The 12522-nt window shown below is 38.9% G+C and overlaps 1 protein-coding gene across 2 annotated transcripts in view; it reads right to left on the reverse strand.

Annotated features, from left to right (window-relative positions):
• LOC138353163 (mitotic checkpoint serine/threonine-protein kinase bub-1-like) overlaps nucleotides 1-12018 on the reverse strand; it is a 103776-nt gene extending 91758 nt beyond the window's left edge. The window contains exons 1-3 of one of the 2 annotated variants that reach the window (XM_069306062.1): nucleotides 11931-12018; nucleotides 11208-11308; nucleotides 6896-6985 (exon numbers count right to left, since the gene is read on the reverse strand). In XM_069306062.1, coding sequence (XP_069162163.1) covers nucleotides 6896-6985; nucleotides 11208-11294 — 177 coding nt within the window. In that variant the 5' untranslated portion in view covers nucleotides 11295-11308; nucleotides 11931-12018. The remainder of the gene's footprint in view (nucleotides 1-6895; nucleotides 6986-11207; nucleotides 11309-11930) is intronic. The other variant, XM_069306117.1, reaches the window with a different exon arrangement.
• Nucleotides 12019-12522: the final 504 nt, after the last annotated feature.

Below are 12522 nucleotides of genomic sequence, written 5' to 3' on the forward strand. Positions count from 1 at the left end.
GCCAAGGGGCTACTCAGTTTCGAGACGTGACAGGACAACTAGGAAGGGTGGAGGAGTGGCTATCCTGTTGAAAGAACACCTGAAGGCAAGATAGTTAATACTTAAAAATCCTTGTGAAGTTAACAATCACATTGCAGGTCTGGAATCGAGACAAGCTGATAATTTTAAATGCCTACAGCCCACTGGCAAGCAACACATGAACAAAGGAAGAACTGGATGACAAACGAGAGGGCCTCATAATGATCATGAGAGAAATTATAGTACAAGCAGATAGATAAATCACAACTGTTTTCAGACATTAAATATGCCTTAAGATATCACCCAGAAGAAAATGGGGACATTGAAACAATTGATAAACTTGATTTCAAGAGAGGACGCTATGGGGAACTTCAAAATTTTTTAATGAGTGTAACTAGACAGACTTGTTGCTAGGCAGGGAAGTGAATGAAATGTATGCCAATTTTTGCAAAATATACGATGAAGGCACAAATATTCATATCTAAACAGAGATGCAGGGCCAGAAAACAGGATTGGTTCAACAGAAATTACAAAGGGCCAGAGGCCATGACATAAAAATGGAATCAATATAGGAAGAGGCCAAACCCTCAAACATGCCAGCAATACAAAGATGCGAGAAACAACTACACAGCAGTAAGGAGAGGCAGAAATTTTTTGAAGAAAAAAAAAAAAAAAAAAAAAAGATATAGCAGAAAAATGTAAAACAGAATCAGGCCTATTCTACAAATTCATAAACAACAAATTGCAGGTAAAGGATAATATCCAGAGGTTGAAAATGGGAAACAGATTCATGGAAAATGGTAAGGAAATGTGTGAAACATTAAATGAAAAGTTCCAAAGTGTTTGTACAAAATGAAATCTTCAGCGAACCAGACAAATAAGAACTCTAGAGTGTCTAAGTGAATAAGTGTCTAGAGACGAAGTGGAAAATATGCTCAAGGAGCAAAGTAAGAACAAAGCAGTTCGCTCAGATGGAGTTTCACCATGGGTTCTGAGAAAATGTGCATCTGAGCTCAGCATTCCCCTTCGCCTGATTTTTCAGGCATCCCTGTGTACAAGAGTTGTAGCAGACGCGTGGAAAAAGGCCAAAATAGTTCCAATCTACAAAAGTGGCGGCAGGGAAGACCCCCTCAATTATAGACCCGTATCGTTGACAAGTGAAATGTTCAAAATATTGGAAAAATAATTAAAACTAAATGGGTAGAACACCTGGAGACAAACGATGAAGAATATACTGACGACCCATACTGACAAGTATGGTTTTCGATCTGGAAGATCCTGTGTAACAAATATACTCAGTTTCTATGATCGAGCCACAGAGATTATACAGGAAAGAGATGGTTGGGTTGACTGCATCTATCTGGACCTAAAACAAGAATTTCGACAGAGTTCCACATAAGAGGTTGTTCTGAAAAAATGGAACACATTGGAGAGGTGACAGGTAAGCTGCTAACACGGATGAAAAATTTTCTGACTGATAGAAAAATGAGGGCAGTAATAATAGGAAGTGTATCGGATTGGAGAAATGTCACAAGCGGAGTACCACAGGGTTCAGTTCTTGCACCAGTAATGTTCATTGTCTACATTAACGATCTACCAGATGGAATACAGAATTATATGAACATGTTTGCTGATGATGCTAAGATAATAGGGAAGATAAGTAACTTAAACGATTGTCATACCTTCAAGAAGACCTGAACAGAATATGTATATGGAGCACCATTTGGCAAATGGAATTTAATGTAAATAAAGGCCATGTTATGGAATGTGGAATAGGAGAACATAGACCCCATACAACCTATAAATTATGTGAGAAATCTTTAAAGAAGTCTGATAAAGAAAGAGATCTAGGGGTAGTTCTAGATAGAAAACTATCACCTGAGGATCACATTAAGAACATTGAGCGAGGGGCCTATGCTACACGCTCTAACTTAAGAATTGCTTTTAAATACATGGATGGCAAAATATTAAAGAAATTGTTCACAAATTTTGTTAGACCAAAGCTGGAATATGCAGCGGTTGTATGGTGTCCATATCTTAAGAAGCACATCAACTAACTGGAAACAGCAGCGCGGGGAAAAAGCTTAGTGGCGGGGCCATTCATGCCACTAAGTGGCTCCCAGAACTGAAAGACAAGAGCTATGAGGAGAAATTAGAGGTATTAAATATGCCAAAACTAGAAAACAGAAGGAGAAGAGGTGATATGATCACTACGTACAAAATAGTAACAGGAATTGATAAAATTGATAGGGAAGATTTCCTGAGACCTGGAACTTCAAGAAGAGGTCATAGATTTAAACTAAACACAAAGCCGAAGAAATATAAGAAAATTCACTTTCGCAAACTGAGTGGTAGATGATTGGAACAAGTTAAGTGGAAGGGGGAAGAGGGAAGAAGGGACACCACGAGCATAGCTCTCATCCTGTAACTACACTTAAGTAATTACATTCAACTAAAAGTCTATCCAACTTAAAAATCAATGACTAAAGAAAGTAATACTATCAGGGGTATGTTTTATCCCCATTACAGATATGACACCAAAGCATGCACATTTTATATATTATGTCTGGAAAATGTGCTAACGTGAATGAAATAAGACCTTGGTTGTGACATGCAACGTCCATTAACCTGTTTAGCAAAATGTTCCCAAGTGAAGAAATGTTCACCTAGGTCATCCTGACTTTTAACCCTTAAATTGCGCATCGCATCATATGATGCTTTGGAGTACTACGCAAGATTTAAACGGCCCGCAGATACACAGGGTTCACCACACCTTCATCAGGGCTCTTGTAAACAGACGCCATTTAAAAAAAAAAATCGTGGGCCAAATTCCCGGGTGTTAGGGGCCTCAGAATTGAGCGAGCTACCAAGCCTGACGCATGCAGCATGAGCTCACAGCACTACTGTTCAGCTTGTGACCACAGCATCACCTAAAAATGCCATAATATACTTGTTCATGCTATTATGTAGCGATGATATTATTACATAAGACCCCTGACTGTGATACAACTGACCAGGGTTCTGATAATAGCAGGATTGTGGTGATATTTAGCGCTGTGCTCCATGGAGGGAGGAGTAATGCTGTGGGAGGGGAGGGTACTGGTGTTATCTTCTGACTGTGTGTGGGCCAACTTTTATTGACTGCACTCACCATACCAGCTTAGTGGTTTGCTATGGTGAATACAAATGTACATACTTATGTATAACGTGTGTATAGAGGGTATAAACAGCAAGAGGAGTAGGCTTGGGAGCAGCCATTTTGGTGAGGGCAGTGGTGTCGTCTGCACGACTTATATTGGTTACTGGTGACCACTATGGTCTTTGGGCACCATACCAGTTTACTTGTACAAGTATGGTGAATAAACAGGTAGATACTTATATGTAATGTGTGTATATAGCATAATAAAACCACAAACAGTATTGTTTGGAGGAGTAATATTAGTGCGACTGGCCTTGAGGGCGGCAGCCACCAGCTGACTGTGTAAGTAGCTACGTCTTTGTGCCTTTACTCACCATACAAGCTTAGATGTACAGTTATGAACAAAACATGTAAATACTTATATATAACGTCTGTATATAAAAGCAAAAACAGTATGGTGGGTGGAGAATGGTGGCAAGTCAGGTGAGGTGAGGGAGGGAGGGAGTGGCAGCCAGTGGCAGGCTGCCACTGCCATTCAGCATACCAACTTAGTGGTTCGTTATGGTGAACACGAATGTAGATACTTATATATAACGCCTGTATATAGTGAATAAAAGCAAAAACAGTATGGTGGGAAGAGAATGTGGGCGAGTGAGGTGTTGAGGGAGGGAGTGAGTGGCTGGCTGGTGTGTGGCAGTCACTCCTTGTTACTTTTTGACTCATAATAGCAACTTAGTGGTTAGTTATGGTTAACAAAACATGCAGATACTTATATATAACCTGTGTATATAGTGTAATAACCAACAAAGTATTTGTTCACTGTTTGATGAACATAATTGAATCAACAATATACACACCATATTTTTGAGTACAGCGATGATTCACTCATTTTATTATATAAATATATCACACTACACACTATTGAATAATATTACAGCAAAAAACTATGAAAAATCAATCAGAGACATTGAAATAATTAGGTAATTATCTCTTTGTGGTAACTCCGGCCTGACAGCTGGCGAGCAACAGACCGCCTGGGACGCACGCTGAGTCAGCGTCTGTTTTTTGCCCAGACTTCCCTGCTCTATAGTGGGCCAATATATGCCACTTACGATTTTTTTATTATTTTTCCCATGATCAGTGAACACACATTACAGGTTAGGAAGAATATGAAAAAATAAATAAATATTATATATATATATATATATATATATATATATATATATATATATATTTTTTTTGTATTGCGCCTGTGGTGTCAAATGGTATATAGCCATGCGCCATTATATAGGGTTTAAACATCACAAATGATGGCCATCTGATGGTGAATCAATTGTCATAGCATGCAGTAGTGCAAAACACTAGTGTTGAAATGTAATGAAATGCCTCTTTCTGGATGAGCCTGGGTGGAAGGTATCTCACCTAGATGGCTCCCATCGACTAGGTCACATCAGCCACAGAGTTCTGTTTGGCTTACTGGGGACCAGAGCCAAACCCACCTCACAGCAGCACAAAGTGAATGACACTGCCACCCTACCAAGAAAGCATCCAAAAAGTCAGCAAACCAATACAGACCATTGCTGGGCTCAAAAAGACCAAAACTTAGAATTTGCCAAACAATTAAACAAATTATCGAATCTATTGAAACTAGTGTGAGCTCATTAAGACTAATCCCCTCCATCTTCCAAGACAGTTCTGTAGCAGATGTGAAGACATACCAAACTGACATACCTGGAGGGGAGGGAGGGAGATAATCAAGGAGTCACCCAGGATCTTTAAGCAAGAGGCGTTTCATTACATTCATTGCTAGTTTTCTGGGGGAGCCTATCGAGGCTTCCTGAAGTTAAGGGGGCATATTACGAAAATATGCTATAAATGAAAACTGGTTCGATTTCAATCAAACTTTGACTAGTTGAATATAAAATTGGGTTGATCTGGTTCAAGTCTCAGCATCGTAGCATAAATAGGAAGGGAGAAGAAAATTATTGAATTTGACCAAAATGGTCAAAAATTCCTCCTTTTCTATTTAGGGTGCAATACTGAAGCATAGAAACAGTTTGCAGCCCTGCTTATATACACAACTAGTAAAAAAAAGTTTGGTTGACATTAACCACTGTGATGCGCCGAGTTTATTGTGAAATTCACCATGCGCACGAAATCAAGTGTTTCCCCCCAATTTTTTTTCTTCGTAAAATGATAAATTCCCTTCCCTGAACATGCTTATGTAAAAATAAATACCAAATTCCACTTACTTTGGCTGTGGGGACGTGGACAAGGTGCGCTGTAACGCCATCAGAGGCTGGTCGCCCGTGTGTGACATGCCCAGACACGGTCGTGCGGGGTCATTCAAGCACCGGGTGGTGCACAAATATATTTTCAATTATTTGTTCTTTGTATTTCCAATGCTTTTTTTTTTTATCATATATGATGCATATTTGTGCCCTTTACAATATGTATACAGTAAAATGTTCATAATGTTCCATGGAACTGTGATACATGTGTCAGTAATGTGTCCACAATAACTGTTTATTGTCGCAATATTACTTGTTAAATGATGAAAAGACCACACACTAGAATGCGAAAGAACAACGACGTTTCGGTCCGTCCTGGACCATTCTTGTTAAAAATTCACTAAAATTACAATATGTACAGTTTCACACACTATTTACACAGTAACACACTGTACTGTATTACACACTCAGTACTTCGGAAGTGAGTAATAGTCAACAAAGTAGTCCATGGTACACAGTGTTACTTTGCTCTCGTTGCACCAGGTACAGATTGATTTTCGCTTCCCGTTTCTTCGTTCTGTGTGCTTGCAAATAACGCACTCACGTACACCCTCGGCTTTAGTGGTATGTAGCCAAGCTTGTAAAACGTAAGGTAGTCTTGAAAAGATTATAGGGAAAGATCAATTTGTAAGGTAGTCATGAAAAGATCACTTTGTAAGATCCTACACAGGAAGAGATTCAGCCAGCCCCGAAGAGTGTCCATCAGTCTGGAAGAGATTCAGCGAGCCTCAAAGAATGTCCGTCAGTCAAGAAGAGATGCAGCTATTCTTGAAAATAACTGGAAAACACCACCAAGGAAGCCGCTAACATTGTTCATCTATGCTACTTGTATCAGATGCATCATCACAACGCAGAAAACGATTCATCTATGTATCTATATACATAGGAGATAGCATAGAGGGGCAAGGGTGGTGCTTAGAGTTACAACTGGATACGCTCGCTGTATCGTCCTCATAGGTGCTGTATCACTTGCATCAGACCTTTGTGTTAGGTCCTTATTGCACCTAGCTTCACCAATATTATGACCCTTATGTTCTTCAAACAATAAGGTTTGAAATTCACTGACAGCACGCGATCTTTTATCACTGCGTTGGACAGGTGTTTGGGAGCCAGAGGTGCATGCGCCACCCATGGTTGCTCACTGAGTACTAACCCAGCCAGCAATTGCCAGAATGCTAGGGCATTCTGGGAATTTTTTCCAAGATGGCTGCCTCTCACTGGAGGTGATAAGAGTCCATTTCGTACACAACCAACCGCACGCAAATTAAGAATGGTTACGAAAAAATAAAAAAGTTTTCTCGGTTGGCGCAGTTTCCCACCGTCCGAGAATACTCCGTTGGCGCAGTTCAGTGGTTAAACTAAAATTAAAAATCACGTAATATGGCACCTTAAAAATAATCCAATTTACTGCTGTAAGATAACTCAACTTTTCGCACTTATAACTTACCTCAACATTTTGCTCTCGCTTCCGTTTCTTAAGTAAGCACTTCATGTGAGTTTCTGGCGAGTTCACCACTAACTCTGGCATTTGTCTCATCTACGGAAAATTAATTCCATAAACAACTATAAAATATTAGAAAAGGTTGCCTCTGTGCCATAACATGAACCCTTACTCAATATACAGGGATTAAATTCCCATTTGGTGTCACCCCACTATAGCATTAACTGTACTGTATTAATCTTAGTATAACACTTTCGTGGGCCTGGCAGACAACTCGCATCGCACCGCAAGGTAAGCTGGCCATTGCCGGTGAGCACACAGCCCACTGTTAAAATATTTCAATCACAATGTTTATACAGTGGTACCTCCATTTTTTAATTTAATCCATTCTCAGAGACGGTTCGATAACCGAAACAAATTTTCCAATAAGAAATAATGTAAATTGAATTAATCTGTTCCACACACCCAAAAATATTACCTTAAAAATACATTTTATACAGGACACTACTCATATTTATCACACAAAAAACAATCAGGTATAAAAATAAACCATAAATAAAACAAGTGAACATTTAACTACACTTTACCTTTACTGAGGACTCTTGTTGGCACATGGGAGATGGTGAGGAGGGAGGAGCAGTGTTGGTGTATGGGGAGAGTGAGGATACATGCTTCAAGGAGTTCTGAGAGTTGTTGTTCTCACAAAGCCCGGCCCGAGGCTAGGCTTGACTTGTGAGAGAGTGGTCCACCAGGCCGCTGCTTGGAGTGGCCCACAGGCCCACATGTCCACCACAGCCTGGTTGGTTCGGCACTTCTTGAAGAAAACTATCTAGTTTTCTCTTGAAGATGTCCACGGTTGTTCTGGCAATATTTCTTATGCCCCACCATCCATCCATTCAGTTCCCCCCCCCACCCTCCATCCATTCAGTCCCGCCCCTTCCATCTATTCGTTCCCCACCCTCCACCATCCATCCATCCATCCAGTTCCCCCACCCCATCCATCCATCCAGTCCCCTCGCAATCCATCCATCCAGCCCCCCCCCCCACCATCCATCCTGTTGTCCTTTCAAATACAATATTCAAGCGCGATCTTGAGGTTATCTTAAGATGATTTCGGGACTTAGCGTCCCTGCGGCCCGATCCTCAATCAGACCTTTTTGTTACATATCCTTAGGAAGCAGCCCGTAGCAGCAGTCTAACTCCCAGGTACCTATTTACTGCTAGGTAACAGGGGCATCAGGGTGAAAGAAACATTTTGCCCATTTCTCTCAGCCTCCACCGGGGATCAAACCCGGAACCTCAGAACTATGAATCCGAAGCGCTGTCCACTCAGCTGTCAGGTGCCCTCGCCCACAGAGCAATTGTCGGAAAACCTGACACCATTTATTAATATTACATGCAATATGTAGATAATATTGCTGCTGTGTTGTATACACAAGTTAACCCATAGAAAATGTAGCTTGTAGTGGAATTTTCCGTCAATAGAAAACAGAATATGATTGCCACATAGTACTATAAGTTCACCAGTTATTCTGTTGGGAATTATTCATAAATACAGTAGTCTTTGGACTTACACCATAAAACATCTCATTTGAGTTAACAATTATCAGTATCAAAATAAAGTAAATGTGACCCTTCTACCACATATTGACATCTGGACAAAGTGAGCCAAGCGTGAGTAGTTAGGAAGATCAGCCATTGTTAAGACCAGAGTCGTTGGAGCAAATTCCTCTCCTATAATTTCTCTTGGACGAAGTGTTATGGAGATCAAATCTATTAGTGCTCTACCATCATTAACACGCTGTCAACAACCACAAGGGAAGTGTCTTTCCGAAATCTTATCTAAGTCATTATTAGCCAGTAATGTTATGTTACAGGATTATTTCCGGTTAGAACACGAACGATTGACTCAACACAGGTAATTAAGCCTTGGTCCTTATCTAATAATATACAGTGTTTTCTCTGATATAGCTGTCATATATTAGGATTCTGGCTTTACAGCTAGTGCCCTTTGACAGGAACAAGAAGAGGAAGCAAGAATTAATCTTGGTACATCAGTTACTTGGGTGATGGAAGCTAGCCTCTCACGAGGATAATTTGGTGGCTACATCCTACTAAGGGAGCCGGTCGGCCGAGCAGACAGCACGCTGGACTTGTGATCCTGTGGTCCCGGGTTCTATCCCGGGCGCCGGCGAGAAACAATGGGCAGTTTCTTTCACCCTATGCCCCTGTTACCTAGCAGTAAAATAGGTACCTGGGTGTTAGTCAGCTGTCACGGATTGCTTCCTGGGGTGGAGGCCTGGTTGAGGACCGGGCAGCGGGGACACTAAAGCCCCGAAATCATCTCAAGATAACCTCAAGATCCTAGTTATACCTGGTGGACTAAGCCTGCTGTACAATAAGATAAGACACCTCCTCAATTTATATACTAATATATGTAGTTTAATACTGTAGTTTGATTGGCTGCATATATATCAATTTAATATAACCCCCCCTAATGTCTAAGGATCGATTTGTGAGAATTTGCAGAAATACAGTTCACTTAACATCATACAAATTGCTATTGAAATATATAAATTAACATAAATATAAATTCTATATAAATGAAATAAATATAAATTTCACAGGTCGGTTCCCACAGCAATCATCACTAGGAGGGATAAACTGGTAAAGTGAACTCGCCTCACCCAGCAGAACAGAACCACATGCTTGTTAACCCATACAGTACATGTATTAGCAAACTTGAGGACAGTGTCAAAATTTTGAAAGAAATTGAGTTCGAGTACCGAAAAATTCTAAAAAGGAGGCAGTTGAAAACCGAGGTTCTACTGTACAGGTGTACTTGTTAATAAGAATAACCAAAAATTAATGCCATCATCCACCAAACTGCATGCATTGTTTGGATGACTGCAATACATGTCGTCAGGATGCCAAAGTGGCAAATACAGCTATATCAGAGAATCCCACGAAGCAATCTAAAAGAACTTTCACACACAAATGACTTCTTACAGATAAGTGACAGCTTTGCATGAAACCTGCAAATAGTAGTATCAACTAGAAAACACCTTACATCATATAAGAAAATAATGATTACAAATATATGTTATGCAGATCACAACCTAATTGAAGCTCAGACAAGCTTCGGCAATAGACCTGTGCAGCTAGTCTTAATCGAAGTGGAGAATTCAGCAAATTCAATTTTAATCTGATCTTAATTGGGTCTTTAAATGGGCATCCAAAAATAACCTGTTAAATGAAGATAATTTCAGGCTACTGCACTATGCAAAACGAAAATATCAAAATGGAAACTACACAAAATGTAGTCAAACCACATTATTGAAAGCAAAGCACAATAAAAGATATTAGGGAGTAATATCTTTTATGTTGTTACAAGACCATAGTTTTAAAGAACCCAAAAAAGTAAATGTCACAATTGCAAGAAAAATGACAAGTTGGATAACAAGAACATCTCAAACAAGAGATGCCATACTAATGATGATACTTTTTAACACTAGTGCTCTCCAGGGTGGCTCTCCATATTGTTGCACACTAACAGTACAATTCAAAGCTAGAGTAATTGCTGACTTGGAGAAAGTCACAAGGTATTTTACTGCTCAAATTCACTCAATAAAAACATGTAAATTACTGGAATTGCTTAATAACAATTTTAAATCTGTATTTTCTAGAATGCAGATGCATAATAATTTACTTTATAATTATATAATTATATATATATACTTTATATATTTCATAATTTAATTTATGCCCGAAACGCTTTGCGTAATAGTGGCTTTAGGCATTGTATGTACTAGCTCTACCTATAAGTCAAACAATCCTTGTAAATATTTATTGTATGTATGTACCTTACCTAAATAAAATTGTATTGTTGTATTGTATTGTATTGTACTCTTGGAAAATAATAGAGGGGCTGGTTCCAAATTTGCACATAGAAATAACTCCACATAAAATCAGGAGGCATGGCAAGATGTGCAAAATAGCCGCATTGAAAAGCAGAGATGCAATAGGTATGCTGAGAGAATTCTATCAACATGAAGGGCCCAAGACATTTCAACACACTCCCTCTACACAAAGGCATAACTACCCAACCTCTCATGGTGTTCAAGAGAGCACTTGATAAATACCTCCGAAGGAGGTATTTATCAAGTTCCACCCAAGCCACCAACGAGGCGGCCTGGTCACAGACCAGGATGCAGGGATGCTGATTTTCGAAACCAACAACAGGTAGGTAGACACTTTCAAAATCTATAATGGAAATATATTTGACAAAGCTAATCATTTATATATTTAGCAAACAGACCTGTGTTGCTTGAGCATGTTTCTGCTGGCTACATCCTTGCAGTAACTGTTTTATCATCCTGTCTTGTTCTTTGATCCTTTCACGCATCAGAATTAGCTCATCTGAAACACAATACACAGTATACCTATTTAAGAAAGTAGATTTTATAGTTTAAACGGACAACTCAGATGAAGCCGTGGGTTGTGGATGTTGACGCCCAACACTTTCAACACTCCAACAAATGTGCACACCCACATCCCTGTCCTGTGCAACATGGGGAAAAGGGGCGAGGGGGGTTCCACAGAAGAGGGGAGTTCCACACTGATGTGAGTGGGCTGAAGTGTTTCTTTTATGGAATGCTATAGTACCTACCCTTGCATTAAAAGTGATGTATTGATCATTTGGATGGAGACACAAGGTGGTACAGTAAATTAAAATTTGTTTTGACTTTGGCCAAAAAGTGCTTGATGAACTCATGCAAATATGGTACTCTTTAGAAATCTGTGCTAATATTTAGATTTCTCATAATACAAAAAAATGTAAAAATCAATAAAACTAATAATTACTGCATCAAAATTTCAGGAATAGATATCATAAAATTAAATTATATAAAATCTTGTATATGCAAGATCAAGTATGGAGCACTTATATTTTTTCATTACAGTATATGTATATTCTAATTCTTATTTGCAAAGAAATTATTCTGAAAGTGTTAATTTTTCCAAAATACATTAAAGATCTTACCATATTTTACTTTCTCTTTCTCTCTTTGTATTTTGAAGTAGTTTGCAGCTTTTAACTCCTCAAAACTAAATTCTTCGGTTCCACAATAAACCTTAAATAAGTAAATTTAAAAACATTAGTTACAATATATTGTATGAAAAAACATAGGTTTCTTATTCATGTATTTTAGTTTTGTATGTAACAGTTGCAATACAAATATGCATTATAACCCAGTTCCCACTACTAAAACTTCTAGATATTAAATAATAAAACATTGAAAATATCACACATTCATTCATATTACATTAGTTAACAGAGGGGTGGGAACCTTTCGTATACAAAAAAGAGATTTACTTAGCAAAGATTTCATAAGGCCATGCATTGAATGGCCTTATGTGTATATTCAAATACTGAACATCACAAACTTACAGATTAAATTTCATTAATTTAAATGCCTTTCAAAAGCTGCACAGAGTACATAAAAGGTTGCTCGTTCCCCACCCCAGATTTAGCACAATAAATTAATAATTTACTGCAGTGAAAGATATAGCAGGAAATGCAGAACAGAGCCAGTGAAAAACAGAGGTGCCATAAGCATGGAGATATATATATT

This window comes from Procambarus clarkii, chromosome 1 (genome assembly GCF_040958095.1).
Source record: "Procambarus clarkii isolate CNS0578487 chromosome 1, FALCON_Pclarkii_2.0, whole genome shotgun sequence".
NCBI classification, from domain to species: domain Eukaryota; kingdom Metazoa; phylum Arthropoda; class Malacostraca; order Decapoda; family Cambaridae; genus Procambarus; species Procambarus clarkii.